The sequence below is a fragment of the Phoenix dactylifera genome, chromosome 8, assembly GCF_051530095.1.
Source record: "Phoenix dactylifera cultivar Ajwa chromosome 8, Ajwa_hap1_PhDact_Kaust_v1.1, whole genome shotgun sequence".
NCBI classification, from domain to species: Eukaryota; Viridiplantae; Streptophyta; class Magnoliopsida; order Arecales; family Arecaceae; genus Phoenix; species Phoenix dactylifera.
In genome coordinates, this window is record NC_143197.1 from 28,401,092 (window position 1) to 28,419,917 (window position 18,826).

General features: G+C 42.5%; 2 protein-coding genes across 2 annotated transcripts; both read right to left on the minus strand.

The window, feature by feature from the left end:
* Positions 1–8: 8 nt before the first annotated feature.
* Positions 9–3,285, minus strand: LOC103706245 (mediator of RNA polymerase II transcription subunit 10b-like). Its single transcript, XM_008790298.6, has 5 exons — positions 2,958–3,285; positions 2,771–2,851; positions 2,585–2,687; positions 973–1,062; positions 9–312 (listed from the first exon to the last, which is right to left on the minus strand). The coding sequence occupies exons 1-5, from the start codon at positions 3,278–3,280 to the stop codon at positions 241–243; spliced, it is 669 nt and encodes a 222-aa protein (XP_008788520.3). The 5' UTR covers positions 3,281–3,285; the 3' UTR covers positions 9–240.
* Positions 3,286–5,523: 2,238 nt separating this feature from the next.
* Positions 5,524–10,161, minus strand: LOC103706246 (trans-cinnamate 4-monooxygenase-like). Its single transcript, XM_008790299.6, has 3 exons — positions 9,325–10,161; positions 8,478–8,611; positions 5,524–6,336 (listed from the first exon to the last, which is right to left on the minus strand). The coding sequence occupies exons 1-3, from the start codon at positions 10,107–10,109 to the stop codon at positions 5,738–5,740; spliced, it is 1,518 nt and encodes a 505-aa protein (XP_008788521.1). The 5' UTR covers positions 10,110–10,161; the 3' UTR covers positions 5,524–5,737.
* Positions 10,162–18,826: the final 8,665 nt, after the last annotated feature.

Consider the following 18,826-nt stretch of genomic DNA (forward strand, 5'->3'; position numbering starts at 1 on the left):
TCATGATATTCCCGAGCACAAAAAGGCTGATATAATATTTAACTTATCACGATGCGTGGATTAACGTACAGGAAGAACCAGAAATAAGATATTTCATCCCTGAGATCTTTCCAATAAATTAAAGCTTAAATAGTACACTGAAACAAAATTCCATATGATACGACTACAACCAGAGAACAGATTTTTTTTTTTTTTTTTTTTTTTGCGAGCTGATAATAAAGTCATTGAGATCAAGAGAACTTAATGCTCAGCCTTTACTTTGACATCCCCATTAGGTAAAGTACTCTGTGACTGAGCCAGCCGTTTTGATTCCTGCATGATAACAGGAAAATGTTTAAATAGACAAGCTGCAACATGATGCAAATGAAGCATGAATAACACAAGACTCAACACGGCAAGTAGAAGGTGGCAACGGTGTCATCATACTGTATTTAATTGAGACAATATATTCAAATGATCACATACCTTTTGTTGGTACTCTCCAAACATAAAGGCGAACAATTTTATTATGGATGCCATTGAACAAATTTGTATTCCATTTTACAATGTTAAGGTGATGCAAGTAATGGTCATGCAAGCACAGAACTCATTTCCTTAGACAGCACAGTTGCGACAAATATGCTGAATGAGAAGCAGAAAAAAGAGGCTTCCTATTTCGCAAAAGGCTTGACAATACAGGCAAAATTGTCGACAGACCTCTTACAGGCCAATGAAAAAGATAGGAACTCTTTTTGGCTTTTATGTTAATGTTTACGAGAAAACAAAAACTAAAGGAGCACAACTTGGTACTCTGCTAAAAAATGTGGCCCTGTTCATAAAAAAGAGTAATGTATTTGTGGTTGACTGAAGTGAAGTTGCCAAAATGTATAAAATATTTGGCACATATAACTAGTCAGCAGTCAAACCGCTCCCAAGGTATAGTTACCCAACCTAACATTGTCCGACATGAAGGAGGCTAAAAATTTAACTTACTGCAGCAGAAGATGTGCGTATCTCCCTATAATTTTCCACTTCATCAGGAAAGGCTTGTTCGAGCTCCTCCAGAAGGTACTTCCGCAAGCTCTATACAAGCAGACAAAAGAAGATAACCATGGTCTGAACATGTTATAGGATGGCAAGCAAAATTGTGAAACAGCAACTAAAAATTTATATTATATATATATATAATAATAATAATAATAATAATAATAATAATAAACATAATGAATTTGTTATGAGATATAAATCTGCTCCACATGGATGGGACCTATATGGCCCAAATAATCTAATCACCAACAATAAAATACATCAATTCACATAATTACAAGACCAAATGGTACTTCATAATTTAAGTTGGACTTTGAAAGATGAGAAATACATAGGTGATGAGGTTGAAGTTATGAAGGGCAAGAAAGTCAAAGTTGATTGTTGAATATTATGTCCAAGTTGACTGTTGAACGACAGAATTCACTAAAGTATCAAAGATAACAAATGCTGCATGCAGCTGAAAGATCTTTAGATTGGTACAAACAAGCTGGCACTGATCGAGTCCCAACTCTATTAGAGCCCAACTTTTCTTTGTCAGAACCATCCCAAAAGCTTTGGGATCTAGTGATCACCTTGGGTTGCACAAAAAGCCAAGTACTGGTTGACAATAATGAAATGAATTCATGACACCTTAGACTAGGTGAGTAGTGTCCTAGCACCACGAGCAAGCAGCACTGGTTTAGAACAGCAAGTTTGAGAAAGTGTACTAGAAGGCTCCTTAAGCTTACTCCATATTAAATTATCGATTTTCATTCTAGGAATCTGCACAAAAAATTTATAGAAATGTGGATCCTTAAGGACATAAGGGACTTTTGCTAATTGCAAGATTTCTTAAAATAGACAACCACAGAATCTTATCTTTCGTAAAACACATTTCATGACTATTTTTCCTAAAACTCATATTTTCAAGTTTTATGACCTGCGGGCCTTAATTCAATGGTAAGCTTGCTCCATGGTACCAAGATGTCACAGGTTTGAAAACATAAAAACAAACTCTCTGCATGCAAGGATAAGACTGCGCACATCTAGTTTTCTCTAGACCTTGCAGTGGTGGGAACCTCGTGCACTGGAACACCCTTTTAGATAACTTATGTTATACACTACATGTGATTCTCAGATGTGGTTCAAATGTTGCAGCATCTTTATTTGCTATCAGAACTTCAAAGAGATTTAACCTATAGCATATATGTCATTTTTACTGAAGTTTTCTAGCAATCCAGTAAGCCATTACCATTGATGTTGGCATGGCTTGCAAAAATAGGGGATATTGCCTTTGATAGATATAAAATGCGAAAAAGGATTTATTCGCCAAGGAAGGTTCATATTTGTTCAGTCAATCCATAAAGTACCACCATTAAACTAAATAAGAAAGAAAATAGCAATGATCATCAATGATTTCAAACAATATAGAGCCAATTCAAACGACCCCAGAGGCAATGCTGTATTAGAAATTCATTGTCAGGAATGCCTTCTAGTTACTCGTACAAACTATACAACAAGATCTTCCAACAAACACTTAGAAAACTGTTATGCCCTAGTTTTTCCAAAAGGGGAATACCTTAAAAGCATCCGTTTTTCCTTTGGTGATCTGGTTCTTGGCAATACAACTATTCAGGACATCCCTGGTAAACTCGTCCGGGTTCTTCCCATCATCAATCAAGCTGAAATCCAACAAACTTATCAGCAACAAGAACGAATTTTCAAGAACGGGAGCCAATCCAAAGGGCAAGATTAAGAGCCTCACTTCACCACCTCCGCTGGGACCTGGATGTCACAGTTCTCCGCCAGCTTCTGCATCGTGTCGAGTTCAGCAACAAGCGCGTTTCTTTGTTCACAACCAAAGAGAACAAAAAACCCTAAAATTAGAGAGATGGGGAGGATGGCCGAGAAGAGAGTGGAGAATAGGACGATGGAAGGGGTGGGGGGATTACAGGCGCTGGAGAAGGGGGAGTTGGGAGGCGACGCTGAAGGAGGAGACGGTTAGGTAGAGCTGGTGGAGGAGGCCGAGGGTCTTGTCGATGGAGTTGATGACCTGTTTGAGATTCTTGGAGCGGTCGTCCGCCGGGCCGGCGGCGGAGGCCCCGTCGCCGCCACTGACGTGGGCATTGGCAGTGGGGGCTAGGGCGTTGGCGGCCGTCGCGGCGGCTCCTGCGGCGGCGGAGAGGCCACCGTTGCCAGCGGTGGAGGAGGGGTTCGGCGAGGGATCCATTCCGGTTAGCGTATCGCGAGTCTGCGCGAAAATATTATGCATCATCCAATCCGGTAATTCCTAAATGGATTGGGTACGGAGCAGTCATAGTCCGACCCGGACTAACATTTATCGGATCGGGTCGTTATTGGATTCTTCAGCAAGATCACTAAGTTGGAACCAATTAAAATTAGCTCCGGCTCAATATTTGATTTATTAAAGACATATTAAACTTCTACCTACCTAAAAAAGGCATATTAAGCTTTGCCTCCTTTTGATTTTAACAATATTTTAGTTTTGCATAAAATTATAATTTTTTTCTTGGAATTTCCTAAAAACATCCAAAATAAATTACTGCAATTTAGTTATAATCAAGCAGCATCAATTTAATTTGCAATCATTTATAATACCAATGAGTTTGCTTAGAAAAATAGTATAGATTTGCATGAAAGTAGGCTCCTACAATATTGGCCAACGATATCTAATATATCGGTAGGGTAGGTAAAAGCCAACATTCTTTTTATCCTGCTTTTGCTATCTTAGGTGAATGTTTTAATTGTACAGTATGGAGATTGATAGCTTAAATGGAGGTTCAATGGTAGTTGACACTAATTTTATTGTACTTGTTTTAATTAAATATCTTAGTTGTTATTAGTTTTATTTAGACCCTCTCAAAAAATAGTATAGATTTGTATGAAAGTAGGCTCCTATAATATTGGCCAACGATATCTAATATATCGGTAGGGTAGGTAAAAGCCAACATTCTTTTTATCCTGCTTTTGCTATCTTAGGTGAATGTTTTAATTGTACAGTGCGGAGATTGATGGCTTAAATGGAAGTTCAATGGTAGTTGGCATTAATTTTATTGTACTTGCCTTAATTAAATATCTTAGTTGTTATTAGTTTTATTTAGACCCTCTCAAAATTTGCACATATCAAGGTTTCGGTAACGGTGGTATCTCCATACAGCAAACCACCTCCATTATCAGGAATTATCATTACAATAAAAAACTGTTTTGTTATTTTCCAAATCAATCTTTTATTGGATTTATTTGGGAATGAAGTAACATTTATTATAGGTAAGTACTTGCCTCTAAAGTTGGAGAACATGGAAACAGCTCGAGAACATGGAAACAAGAATAGGTAAGTGAGAGTATTGGGATAAAGGTGGGATTTGCTAGATTTAATTAAACTAGGGCTTGTCCCAAGGACCATACTCTTCTGCTTTAGCAACCGGAGTTTCTGAGTCGAATTTTGAATGGTCTCCCTTCTCTCTCTCAAAAATACTAGGGATGGAAAGGCAATGAAAGTAGCCCTCTAGAAACAACATAAATTGGGATGGAATTGAGAAAAGATGAATTATGAATGTGAGCTATGACAGATGTCTTAGAAAAAAATTTAGCAACAACAGCAAATAGCACATGCCCCAGAGAAACTGTTACCAAAACTAGCTAGTATAGTATTTTTATTAAGAAAATACGAATCCAGCACAGTTGTATGTATGAAGAGCCTCTTTGGTCACCCCAACACCTCTCATGTGGTATAGGATCTACCATGTTGTGGGATGGGATGGTCATCCAGGCGAGGCATGTGTTTAGGAAGACAAATGGGACTGCTGATTGGGTGGCTTTTTTTATCGCCAACCATTCAGATGATCACCTATAGGTGGGAGAGGTACAGTTGCCTAGTGCTCTCCGTAATGTACCGTTTTTTGTTTTTTTTAGCTGTATCCGTACACGTTATGCATGATACTTTCATTTTAGCAAAAAAATAAAAAAAAAAATAAAGATGGAAGGTGTTGAAAGAGGAATTGAAGCAGGCAGTCGATCACCTGGACCCAAGATTCCCAAATAGATGACCTCCAACATCCCCAAACCTTTGGTTGCAAAGTTCCTGTTGGATTTATGGGCATTCGCATATGATTTCTAGCTCAATTTATTGGTTTAAAGTAGTTACTACTTACCGCTTAAGACGCTACCAGTTGTTATAACAGTTTCAGAAGCACAGCCTTCGACCCTGAATGCGATTACATGGTGAAAACCATGCTTCATGATTGTCCATGAAAGATGCTCATTGTTATCTTATTCTAAATTGATTTATAACATAATATGCAGACAAATCGTTTTCAGATGGATGTATCAGATTATCAGTTCAGATATGATTATATTCAACACCAACCAAGTAACTCATTGGAATCCAGTTTCAGTCAGGTGATAACTTGCCTCCATTGCACTCAGTTGAATTACATGTTTACGATTTTGATGAATCTTTGTTCTTCAATCAAAAGAGGGAACAGTAAGAGAAAAAACTAGCATATCCTTGTCCATAGAACAAGACTGAATATTAATTCCTTATTTAGTCAAACATACAAGGAATACAAACTAGAAGATTGCAGCTTGTGATATTCCATAAATTTACACTAGTAATTTCTCACAATATCCAAGACCCTCCCTCCCATGAGATTCAAAAGAGAAGATAAATAAAAGGATAACATGCCCAGGAGCACTTAGAATACCGAAACAATCAGAACACTCTAGGCTTGGCGACTATGGTAGAGTGCTTCAAAATGTGCAGGCTAAACTGCCCACCTTTCTCAGCAGTATCGAGTTGCTTTTGTCCTGGAGGTGGCAACAGCTCGAAGTTCTGGACCAAGCGGCCAATGGTGATCCCCAGAATCGGCAATGCGAGGATAATTCCTGGGCAGCTCCTTCGGCCAACCCCAAATGGCAAGTAGCGGAAGTCATTGCCATTGGCCTCCACCTTGGCCTCCTCCTGCAAGAATCTCTCAGGCCGGAACTCCTCAGGTTTCTTCCAGTGGTCAGGGTTGTTTGCAAGCAACCAGGCGTTCACAAGGATCTTGCTCTCAGCAGGGATATCATAGCCACCAAGCTTGGCATCATGGAGATTCATGTGGGGGACCAGTAGGGGGATCGCCATGCGAAGGCGGAGTGTCTCCTTGATGACAGCTTGAAGGTAGGGGAGCTTGTGGGTGTCGGGCTCGGTAACCTGGACACCAGGACCAAGCACGGTGTCAAGCTCCTTGCAGAGCTTCTGTTGGATCTCTGGATGGTTCACAAGTTCTGCAATGGCCCACTCAATTGACCACAATGTCGTCTCAATCGCTGCACCAGCAATGCAAAAGAAGCATCAGTATTGAGCAAGAATGGCATAACCCATTCAGTCCTGGATTCAAGTCAAGGAACTCATTGATGCCATGTGACATCGTTGGTGGTGTGGTATATTTTTAGATGATAACCCAAAGACAATCTCATAATGAAGGAGCATTGGAGCAAATACAAATGTACATTTACTAAAAAGATATCAGCAGTGAACTTTGATTTCGTCGTGTGATGTTTCCACAAGGTAGGAAAATAGAGTGGGTCTGTAAAAGGTGATAAAATTTATACCAAGCATTTTCAAACTGTGGTGCCAACCAACTGGCACAATCCCTTCCAATACTTCCTCTCCCCACCTTTACTCCACTTGGACCCTACCACCATGTCAAGGATGTCCCACAGAAAGGGCAACCAGACATCCAAACAACCTCTAAGCCACAAATGGTCCCAAGGCAAATGAATCCCAACTGAGATAAGTCAGCTCATATTATCAAACAACATATGCATGCACTGTTTAGCCTCTGAAGACAAAGGAAGGCATAAAACAATCCTCTTGAGAGAGAAAAAAAAAAGAATCTATTGGATCTACCTTACCAAATGTTCCAACTATGAAACCATGATGTGGTCCTCCAAGACAACCTAAGTCATCTATCTACACCTCAAACTTTTCTTTTTTCTTCTTGTTTTTTCTTTACCTCCCATTCTGATATTCATTCAAGAATTTAGGTAAGTTGGCTATTTCTGCTAATTTTCTAACTAATATCCTTATCTCTAAACTCGTTTGGTTCATGGAAAAAATTTTACCTTACTGGAATGTTTTTCCTAGGAAACGGATGCCTAAGTATATGATGCTTGGAAAGTTGTTTTTGCATATTTTGTTGATTAAAGAAAAGTGATATAGGAAACATATTTTCCAAAGTAACTTATGTTTAGTTGAGCATCTACTTTTCTGAAAAAGTTATGTAAAATATCTATTATGCCTTTAATAAAAGAACTACAAGAAAAAAAATATCACATGCATAATTTTTATAATCAAATACTTGGAATACCAAGGTTTGGAGGTTTTAAAAGTTTCACACCAAAAAGATCAGATTATATTTTTAAGAACTATTTTTAAATATTAAAATTACCATAATTCATATTATATTTGGATACTTGTCTAACTATTAAAATTACCACAATTCATAATATATTTTTAATAGTATATTTAAATATTTTTAAATATAAAATATTTAAAATTATTTTTAAATATTTAAAAATAGCTACTAAAAATATTTATTGGGTTGAGTTTTTAGTTAATTGCTAGACAACTTCTTTATATTATGATAATTTTAAATAGTTATCAATATATTTTTATATTAAAATTATCACAACTTCTTTATATTGTGGTAAATTTTAATAGTATATTTTTAATAGTTTAATGTTAACTATTAAAAATTACTGTTAGGAAGATCATGATGGCTTAAGGATATTTTTTTTAAAAAAAAATACCGCAATTCCTATCCCGTGGGAAAGTGGTTTTTTATGTCCCGCATGGGTTTTTCTTTTCGATGAAATGTAGAAAACTTATTTCGATGGGAATGCTATTTTTCCACCTCTCTCCTTTGTAAACTCCAACCAAACATAAAGTGTTTTTTCATTTTTTCCGTTGACCACACTTTCCCTTCCTCTCTTCCCGCAAACCAAACGAGTGTTCAGAGGACCTAAAAGAGAAGGAGAAGATCCAAGGACAAAAAGTTGTGAAAAGGAATATAACAAAGCTTGAAATAACACTAGAGATGTCCTCGACAACGTTTGCCGTCTCGGTACCGGACCCCATAGCGGTAACTCACTAACATAATGTCGGAATAGTACGATACGGAGTTTTTTTAGCATATCGAGTATTAATACGCCACCCGTACGGCATACCATGGTCCTCAATATAAATTCTTGTAAGGTTATTAGACCAACCACAATTAACCGGAACAGATCTTGGTAGTTGTTGCTATACTTATGGTTACCGATTTCAGCAAGCAATAAATATCTTCGTATCTGTATAGGTACGACTGCTCGAAGCATTAGCTAACTAACGTGCAGAATTACAATTTCAAAAAATGAAAATAATTAAATAATGCCCTTCCAAAGAGAAAGGAAAGTAGGAAAAATACCTGCTACATTAATGTTCTCAACGATGTAAAGCACATTGTCCTCATTGATCTCTCCCTTCTTCTCAGCATCAAGGATGTGATCAATTGCACACTTGAGCTCTGCGTTATCTGCCGGTTTGGTGCTTGATAGCTTCCTGTTCCATCAAATAGAAAGCACTGAATCAATCGATCGATCATATATTCAGATTTCAGACAACAGAAGATTGCCATCAACGAACGGAAACCTATTAGAATAGATGCAATAGAATATTATTATATTAAAAAAGAGATAGGAAACCTTTTAGAATAGCCACACGAGAACATTATTAAATTAAAGGAGGACCAATTCCAAAACAAATATCAGCATAAGCGTATGGATTAGAAAAAAGAAGACCAAAAGGAACGGAAGAGGAAAAAATAAATAAATAAATAAACCCCTGTATTTGATATCCACACCTTCCCCCTTTTTTACTTTTTGTTTTTGGTAATCCTATTACACTTTCCTTGGCCTGCTCTTTTTATAGAACAGTTTCTGGACCAAATTGCATAGCATCCAAGCATAACCGAAATAGGGAGCTCTTATATGTTAATCCACTAAAATCCAGGCCTAAAAAAGGATAAACAGAAAAGACACAATCCTACCACAAAAGAATAGATTAAAAGGACTAAAACAGAACAAATCCTAATAGAAGCCAGACCAAAAGTAGAAACAAATAAACAATCAGAAAAAGGGAATTTAAAAACAGAAAAAACATAATCCAAACTTCAAATCAATCACTATAGTAGAAGACCAGAATTCTATATGCAAAAGAAAATATAAACACTAGAAATAATAAGGAAAAAAAATAGTAGTATTATATATACTCACTTCCTCTCCTCAAGGAAGTAGTCCTTGAAGAGCTGCAGCCTTCTCTCTTTGACCTCCTTGCAGATCTTGAGGTATCCCCTCAAGAAAGGTCTCAAGATGGGGATAAAATCCCCATAATTGTACTCAAAACTCTGCGCCAACCTGCTCCTCTCCCCATTCAGCGCCCTGAGCCGCAAGAACAGAGGATCCTCCTCGCTCTCGAACCTCCGGTCGAACATGATCCGGTACATGTTGTTATACATCATCAGCTGCAGCCTCCTTCGGAGCACGATCCCCTCCGTCGCCGCCTTCGGGTCTGCTTTCACATCGGCGACAACCCTCGCCGCCTCGTCCTCCCACCCGGTGCGGTACTGCTGGACTACTTTGTTGGTGAAGAAGGGGACGGTCATGATGCGGCGCATCTTGCGCCAGTGCTCGCCGTAGACGGTGAAGACCATGTCCTGGCCTTTGCCGGTGAAGATGTCGAAGACGACGTTGCGGGTGCGGGAGCCGAACTCGACGCCCTGCGTGTGGAGGACCTCGCGGGCAAGGGACGGGGAGGAGACCACGACGAGGTTGCGCTGGCCCATGCGGAGGAGGAGGATGTCGCCGAAGCGGCGGGCGAGGGCGGAGAGGTTGCGGTGGTTGAGGTCGTCGCCGACCTGCAGCCAGTTGCCGAAGACGGGGACGGGGAGCGGCCCGGGGGGGAGACGGAGGCGCTTTCCCCGGAGCTTCGAGACGGCGATTGCGACGACGACGGACGCGAAGAGGCCCAGGAGGGCCTTCTCTAGCAGCGCCAGATCCATCGCCAAAGAATGAGGAGAAGAGTGGAGTAGGTTTGGTTTGCGAGCGAATGGGGGTAGGAGCGGGGGGTGGATTTAAGGCGGGTTGGTTTGACGGGAGCCGTTAGATTTGACGGATGTTGGGGTGGCGGGAGAGGGGGTAGGTGAGGACGGTAAGATGTGCGCGCGTGCTGTGGAAGAACGGGTGCGCGCTCAAATCATTGGAGACAAGACTGTGGCATAAGGTGGATCGGCAGATGGCTAGCCGAATATAGTACAGGGAAAAAAACAAGAAAAGTTTGAGAACTGGCGTGTTGCGGCTGTTATTTGGCATGTGCAATGAACGTGATGCAATCTAAGAAAAGCATTTGATGGATGGTCATGATTTTTGCCAACCGTATAATTCGTATGTGGTACTGCGGTGTATGTATTTGCTTGTGAGGTGATTGCCAGATCAGAATCAAAAGTGGTTAATAGAAAAAAGGGGATGAAGATACTTGTAGTTTATGTCCTTGGCTTAGCTAGCCATTTTATTTTTATATATTTTATTTTGATTATGGTTTGATAATTTAGCATGGTTATATAAAAGAAAAAAAAATATGTTACTAAGACCAAGCCCCCTATTGATGTATCTTACCAAAGTTTTTAACAGCAGAATAGGAAAAGCAAGGGCCGAAATGGAGGTTAGTGGTAATTAATCTTGGTTTTAGTATATGGGTGACATCTTTGTATCTTGTTTGATGTACATCACTTGGCAACTTGGGTCATCTGATTTTTTTTACAAGGTTTTTTCTAATGTTTCAACTCAACCAAGATTAAATCAAAATAATGAACCACCCTCCACTGTCATAATTGATATGGTGTCATTACTTGTAATTATTGATTGCTTGCTATATTTATTTTGTGAATAAAATGGTACCTTTGTAGTCAGCAAGAAAAAGGTAACTTCCATTCAAATAATTGTTATATTAATGAGTTTCAATACTTAATACAGAATTAGGAAAGTGAAAGTGTTGGAGATAAAAGGCAAAACTCAATAGATATGACTCAACATGAGAGGATGACCAGACTCCAGAGTGACATTATGATGCCGGACTAACTTGTAAATGGAGGCAGGAGAAGAAGGGAAGAGAAGGAGGAAGAAGAAGAGAAGAAGGAGAAGGGAGGAGAGGAGAAGGAGAGGAGACGTGGGGAAAAGAGTTCTTTAATTCTGCATTAAAAACCCTAATCAGCTTACAAGTTCCCTTTAAATAGGGCCCCATAAGAACAATTAAAATAAACCCCTTACATAAAATAATTCCCCACAAATAAGCCCTAAAATGAAAATAAGCCCAGAATAAAATAAACCACAAATAAATCCCTAAACACAAATAAACCCAGAAATAACAATAAGCAAATATGCAAATAAAATGGGGACCTAGCTGATGTCCCCATCAACTCCTCCCGGGTGAGAAAAACTCGACCCCGTCGAGTGTAAATCGGGGCGGCTGTCGTACTGCTCTAGAAGATCCGGGTCAAGGCGCTGCAACTCAGCTCGCGAAATCCACGACACATCTGATTCAGGTCGACCTTTCCACCGAACAAGGTAATGTTGGTAGCTTCCTCTCCTGGTAGATATAACCTGCTCATCTAATATATGTTCTATGTGTTCTCTGCGTGCATGAAACTGTGGAGGTGGAGACTCACTAGCAGGTGCTAGAGCAGGGTGATCAACAACAGTGGATGTATCAACAAAAGGGTCAGAAGGAATGAATGTTGATTTCTTGTATGGGACTAAATCTTCAATATTAAATGTCGCACTAATCCCATAGTCTTCAGGAAGATCTACAACATACGCATTCGAACTGATTTTCTTTAGGACTTTGAATGGTCCCGCACTACGAGATTGCAACTTTTTGAACGTTCCTGAAGGAAGTCGTTCAGGTCTAATTCTTACCATGACTGAATCACCTACATTTAATTCTTTATAACGGCGGTGCAAATCAGCAAAGGATTTATATTTTAAGTTATTAGAGTGAATAAGTTTGCTGATCTCCTGATACAATGAATGCAGGTGTGAAGCAAATGATTGTGCAGACTCAGAGACTCTATGTTGATGAGACATGGGGATCAAGTCTATGGGTTGCCTAGGTTTATAACCATTCACCACTTCAAAAGGACTCATGCCTATGGTCCTATTGACCGAACTATTATATGCAAACTCGGCAGTTGGTAACACGAGATCCCAAGTCCTAGTATGCTCACCTACTAGACATCTGAGAAGACTCCCTAGACTTCGGTTGACAACTTCGGTCTGGCCATCAGTTTGGGGATGATAGGCAGAGGAAAATTTTAATTTGGTACCCATCATGTGCCAAAGAGTTTTCCAAAAATAGCTCATAAATTTAACATCCCTATCGGACACAATAGATTTAGGGAGACCATGGAGTCTAACGACTTCGTCAAAATAGAGTTTCGCAATCCTAGAAGCATCAGAAGTCTTAGAACATGGTAGAAAATGAGCCATTTTAGAGAACCGGTCCACTACTACAAAAATGGAATCATGTTTGGTCGAGGTACGTGGAAGCCCTAACACAAAATCCATGCTAACATCTTGCCACGGACAATCAGGAACTGGTAGTGGAGTGTAAAGCCCAGTGTTCTGTTTACGTTGTTTGGCTAAGTGACATGTGCGGCACTGAGCGACGATCTTGGCCACGTCTCTCTTGAGACTCGGCCAGAAGAAACGTCTTTCCACCATCTCAATGGTTTTGTCTCTCCCGAAATGCCCAGACAGTCCTCCAGCGTGTATTTTCCATACTAGAAAATCTCTCAAAGAAGTTCGAGGAATACACAATCGGTCGGAGCGAAAGAGATAATCATCGTGTAAAAAGAAATCATCGTGCTCTCTCTCTACTCCATCTCGTAAGGTCAGGTATACATTACTAAAATCAGGACAGGTGGTATATTGTTCCCTGATCCTTTCAAAACCAATTACTTCAGTGCTCATCATGGATAGGAGGAAGATCCGTCGACTGAGCGCATCAGCAGTCTTATTCTCAACTCCAGCTTTATGTTTCAGCACAAAAGTATAGGCTTGTAGAAACTCAATCCATCGGCCATGTCGAAAGTTTAATTTCTTTTGAGAATTGAGATACTTTAAAGCCTCATGGTCTGAATACAGGACAAATTCTTGCGGTAGCAAATAGTGTCGCCAATGTCGCAAAGTTTGCACTACCGCATAGAATTCCTTATCATAGGTGGAATAACGCAACCTGCCGTCACTTAATTTTTCACTAAAGAACGCGACAGGGTGACCTTCTTGGCTTAACACACCACCTATGCCAACTCCAGAGGCATCACATGCGACCTCGAATACCTTAGTGAAATCAGGGAGGCGCAAGACAGGTGCTCCGGTCATCCTATGCTTAATATCTTTAAATGCTTGGGATGCCGACTTAGTCCAGATAAAGTCTCCTTTCTTCATGCAATCTGTGATGGGAGACATTATCGAACTAAAATTCCTAATGAAGCGACGATAGAAAGTAGCCAGACCATGAAAACTGCGTACTTCGGCTAAGGTCTTGGGCTCAGGCCAATCGACTATCGCGCTTACTTTTTCTGGATCAGCAGAGACACCCTTGGAAGATACTATGAACCCTAAGAAAGTGACGTGATCAGTCAGGAAGGCACACTTCTTAGGGTTTGCAAAGAAGCTTTCTCTCTGCAGGACTTCACAAACCTGCCTTAGGTGTGAAAGATGGAGCTCTTGACTTTGACTATAAATGAGGATGTCATCAAAGTATACAACGACAAATTTGTTCAAGAAATATCGAAAGATCTGTGTCATCACCCTCATAAAAGTACTTGGAGCATTTGTTAATCCGAAAGGCATTACTAACCATTCGTAGAGTCCATCTTTGGTTTTGAATGCTGTTTTCCATTCATCCCCAGGACGAATCCGAATCTGGTGGTACCCACTCTTTAGGTCGATCTTGGAAAAAACTGTAGCACCAGACATGTAGTCTAAAAGGTCGTCCAGCCTCGGAATGGGAAAACGAAACTTTACCGTGATTTTATTGATAGCACGGCTATCGACGCACATCCTCCAAGAGCCATCTTTCTTGGGAGTGAGGAGTGCAGGTACAGCACAGGGACTCAAACTCTCACGAATATACCCTCGAGTGACGAGTTCGTCAACTTGGCGTTTTAGTTCAGTGTGCTCGTTTGGATTGAGTCTATGGTGGGGAAGATTTGGCAGTGACGCTCCAGGAATGAGATCAATTACGTGCTGGATATCACGCATTGGAGGGAGTGCCTCTGGAAGATCAGTTGGAAAAGCAGAGTGAAACTCCTCCAACAGAGGAACTACGACGGCCGGATGTTCGACATTTGACTCCACATTAATAACTCTAGCCACAAGGGCGAACACAGGTGAATGGCTTTCGATATCTTTCATTACCTCTTTCGAAGTAATGATGTGGAGTGACTCTTCCTTTTGTGGTGTAGCACCCTTCTTCTCAGGAACGGGCTCTCTAGGAGGCAATGAATTCAATATAATTTTCCGACCCTGGAACATAAAACTACACGAATTTGACCGACCATGAAGTGTGACGTCCCTATCGTATAACCAAGGTCTTCCTAAGATGACTTGACCTACGTCCATCGGAAGGCAGTCGCACCAAATCTCGTCTTTATAAGATAGGAATTGAATCGGGACAAGGCATCTTTCTGAAACCGAAATGGACGTCTTATCTACCCAGGCTACTTTATATGGATTAGGATGAGGGGTAGATTTCAGGCCAAGGCGAGAAACAACTCCAGACGCAATGGCATTGATGCAACTCCCGCTATCAAATAAGATTTTGCATGTTTTACCATTGATCTTAATAAGTGTATAAAATAGAGAGGTTCTTCGCCAGTCTTGTTCGGTCTTTGTTTGGGCTAGTGTGCACCTCACCACATGGAGCCTATGGTTTTGGTCATTCCTATCAGTGGGCTCATTTTGGTGTTCAGTCTGAACAAACTCTAACCCGGTCTTTTCATCTCCAAAGTCATCTACAAAATCCTCAATGTTTGGTTCATAGACTTCTTCGACACATTCAGTATCCTGGGTTCCTGCTTCCAGTTCAGTCATTAAATAAGTCTTGGCATTACATTGGGACGCAATATGGCCAAACTTTTGGCACCTGAAACACTGGGTTTGGTTTCTTAAGGGCGGGTTGGACCCTAATATGCCTTTCCCTTTATCAGTTGATGTACTTTGAGCAGGCACCGGGAACGTCCTAGTCGGTGTTTGGCTAGAACCGGGCTGTGAAGGATGGTTGGAGAGTGGTCTGGGTTGTGGGAGATGGCTTTGATTAGGTCGGGCTCCTGGGGGTAAGAACCGAGAGTCGGTACGTCTCACCACAGGGACTCGTAAAAAACTATCCACGTCTTGAGCCAATTGGTATGCCTGGCCAAGGGTAGTAATCTCTCGGAGGATCAATTCTTTCTGGATCTCCTCACGGAGTCCTGCCCGAAACCTAGAAAGAGTAACAGTCTCCTCTTCGATTACACCACACCTCATGTGAAACTCCTCAAATTGTGCAATGTAATCGGCAACAGTTGAAGTTCCTTGAGTTAGTTTCTGCCACCTATCCATAAGGCGTTGTCGGTAAGAGAATGGCAGATACTTCTCATTCAGTTTCTCTTTCATGTCCTCCCAAGTGGTGATGCGTGGAAGCCTCTGGGTCTCACGCCGATGTTCAACGTTATGCCAGTACCAGTGAGCTTGCCCAATAAGCTTCATTTTGGCAAACCGTACTTTTCTATCTTCAGTCATATCGTACCACTCAAAATAGTTATCCATGGCTGCTCTCCAATCAAGGTACACGCTCGGCTCTAATTGACCAGCAAATGTGGGGGCTTCTACTCGCACGGTACGAAGTAGTCGCTCGTCAAGATCGCGCTGGTGATCAGAATGATGTTGGTTCCTAAGGGGATGGGGAAAAGCTGCAGGCGGTGTGGTCAAACCAAACTCGGGATAAGCTGCGATTGGGGATGATGGTTCCGGAGTCCTAGGGTGTTGTACTAGGGCACGGATCTCACGTTTGAATTCGTCGTTATCAGCTCGTATTGCAGCTAATTGTTCCAGAATATCTTGTATGACTCTGGGGTCCATGGTGGATGAAGGGGTCTGAGAGTCAGTGAGGAGGTACTCTCTACCACTACGGGTGGGCATACAGGAACTACTCTAGTTGGTGATATGATATGCAATGCTACTAATGAACCCTAATTGTCCAAATGTAATACAGGACAACCTACTGATGCAATCCACTAATGCAACCTACTATGAATTCGGAAGTCAGCAACTTTTCACAAAAATAACTTAAAATTAAATGTTACTAATTTGTACTTTGGTTAGTTCAGAATTAAAGTAGAAAATTAGTCACTATAAGAAGTTAGGTTGCAAACACGTTTTACGGTCATTCCAAGTCTGAAAGTAATCTGATCTATGGATGTTGATGATGTCCTGACACTAAGGTGTGCTAATTTAATATTTAGATTTAATTGGTAGGTAGGACGGGTGTGGTGGAAAATGTTCTAGGTTTTGCAGTTTGACAAGAAAATAAGTTTCAAAATAGGACTGTCATGCAAGAGAACTAGAACATATTTAGATAAGCAAGCCCAAAGGAGGAAGAACCTATTACCTGTGGTAAATACAGTTGACCAGAATCGTCTGCTCGTGGAGTCTCGAACACGAAGTTGACGCTGGGCAGAGCTAGCTGGAGTTGTAGACCTGGATCTACAGCACAAAGATTCCTGGGCTGTCGAAATGGGCTGAAGAACACTCTGGATCGGGCCTGAAACAGGGCCTGCAGCCAAGGGCCTTGGGCCGCGCTTCAGCAAACGGCACACGGGCCTGGACCAAGCCCGTTCTGAAACTGCCTGGACCTGGGCCGCGCTCAAGGAAGGTTGGCGCGCGGGCCGGGTGGGGGAGCTGGGCTTGCGGCCTGCTGACCTCGGGCTAGGGTCAGGCTGGTGGAGCTCGGGTGTAGCGTGATGGCACCGCTAGGATGTCTCCTAGTCTCGGCTGAGAAGAGAAGGCCGGATGGAGCTCGGCGAAGGGACGCTGCAGGTGACCCGCTCGGAGGAGACGGCGCTCGGAGGAGGCTCGGACGAGGGCTCGGGCGGCGGGAGGCAGACGGTGGGCGGCACTCAGGCGGTGTTCCAGATCATAAAATCAGGATCTAGGATGTTGGGATGAAGAAGAAGGGCTCGGGCGGCGAGAGGCGAGGGCTCGACGGCGGGGAGGCACTCAGGCGGTGGAACTCGGACGGCGGAGACGACGACAGCTTGGTCACCGGAGGTCGAGCGGCGACGGCTCGGGGTGCTCGGACGAGGTGGCGGAGCCGGAGGGGCGCTCGGCGGCGGCGCTCGGCGACGGGGCGGCGACGGGCAACGGCGGTTGCACTCAGACGGTGGGGAGGCACCGTGGACGAACGGCGGCTCGGCGAAGACGGCGTCGGTGGCGATGGCGGCGGAAACCCCTAGGGTTTCCTTTTCGGCAGAACAGAGGTTAGTTTTTTTTTTTTTTTTTTTTTGAGGGGAAACACGTGCAGGTCACGTGATCCGACCTTTTTTTTTTCTTTTTTTTTTTATTTATTTTTTTAACTTACCGGATGTGGACCCGGGCTAACGGGTTTTGGGGTAACGGGTTTAGAACTTACCCGTTACCGTAACTCCTTCTTCAACCTCCCGATCGATTCGGGAGGTCGTTCCGGCCGCTTCGGCGGTGGTTGCGGGGCGGCCGAACGGCGTGGCAGCGGCGGAGCTTGCGGCCGCAGCTTCGTGGTCGGAGGCGACAGGCGGCGGCCGGTGGTGGTAGGAGGACACAGCGGCGTTTGCGGCCGGAACGGAGAGCGAATCGGCGGTTGCAGGCGGTGCGGCCGACGCAGTGGTGACTCCGGCTTCGAGGGACAACGCTGCAAGGAGGGCGGTGACGTTCTTCTTCTTTCCGGCGGCGGGAACCACTCGTGGCCCTTCGACACGCTCCGGCGTCCGGGGTCGACGTACGGCGTAATACTCGTGCGGCCACAGAAATCTAGGGATCCGGCGACGATCGGCCATACACCGGCTGCCGGTGGTTGCAGGTGGTGGGGCAACGGCGACGACCGAGGGAGCAAGTCAGATGGATGCGAGGGAGAATCCGGCGCAGGGACTGTGGCTCTTTCTTCTCTTTCGGCTGCAGAACCTTTTTTTTTTTTTTTATTTTTTACTTTTGTGCGGGAACCGAGAGAAGCTCGGTGAACCAGGGTTGCTCCCCTCTGCCCCTTTTTGTGCAAACTGAGAGGACAAGAAATCTTTTTTTTTTTTTTTTTTTTTGGTGAGCGGACTGACAGAGAGAAGGGGCCTGTTCTTGTTGTTGATGGTAACCGAGGGAAAGAAAAACTGTTGACGGATCGGGGCTTTGGCAATAGAAGCAAAACCGATTGCTCTGATACCAAGTTGATGCCGGACTAACTTGTAAATGGAGGCAGGAGAAGAAGGGAAGAGAAGGAGGAAGAAGAAGAGAAGAAGGAGAAGGGAGGAGAGGAGAAGGAGAGGAGACGTGGGGAAAAGAGTTCTTTAATTCTGCATTAAAAACCCTAATCAGCTTACAAGTTCCCTTTAAATAGGGCCCCATAAGAACAATTAAAATAAACCCCTTACATAAAATAATTCCCCACAAATAAGCCCTAAAATGAAAATAAGCCCAGAATAAAATAAACCACAAATAA

Bases quoted from the DNA above. Each gene is read 5' to 3' on its own strand.
- LOC103706246 (XM_008790299.6), bottom strand. From the start codon at position 10,109: ATGGATCTGGCGCTGCTAGAGAAGGCCCTCCTGGGCCTCTTCGCGTCC. The intron at 8,612-9,324 runs GTGAGTATATAT...TTGATGGAACAG, and splicing joins TACTTCCTTGAGGAGAGGAA to GAAGCTATCAAGCACCAAAC. The intron at 6,337-8,477 runs GTATTTTTCCTA...TTGCTGGTGCAG, and splicing joins TGAGAACATTAATGTAGCAG to CGATTGAGACGACATTGTGG.
- LOC103706245 (XM_008790298.6), bottom strand. From the start codon at position 3,280: ATGATGCATAATATTTTCGCGCAGACTCGCGATACGCTAACCGGAATG. The intron at 2,688-2,770 runs GTGAGGCTCTTA...GTTGGATTTCAG, and splicing joins GTCCCAGCGGAGGTGGTGAA to CTTGATTGATGATGGGAAGA. The intron at 313-972 runs GTAAGTTAAATT...GTTATCATGCAG, and splicing joins TACGCACATCTTCTGCTGCA to GAATCAAAACGGCTGGCTCA.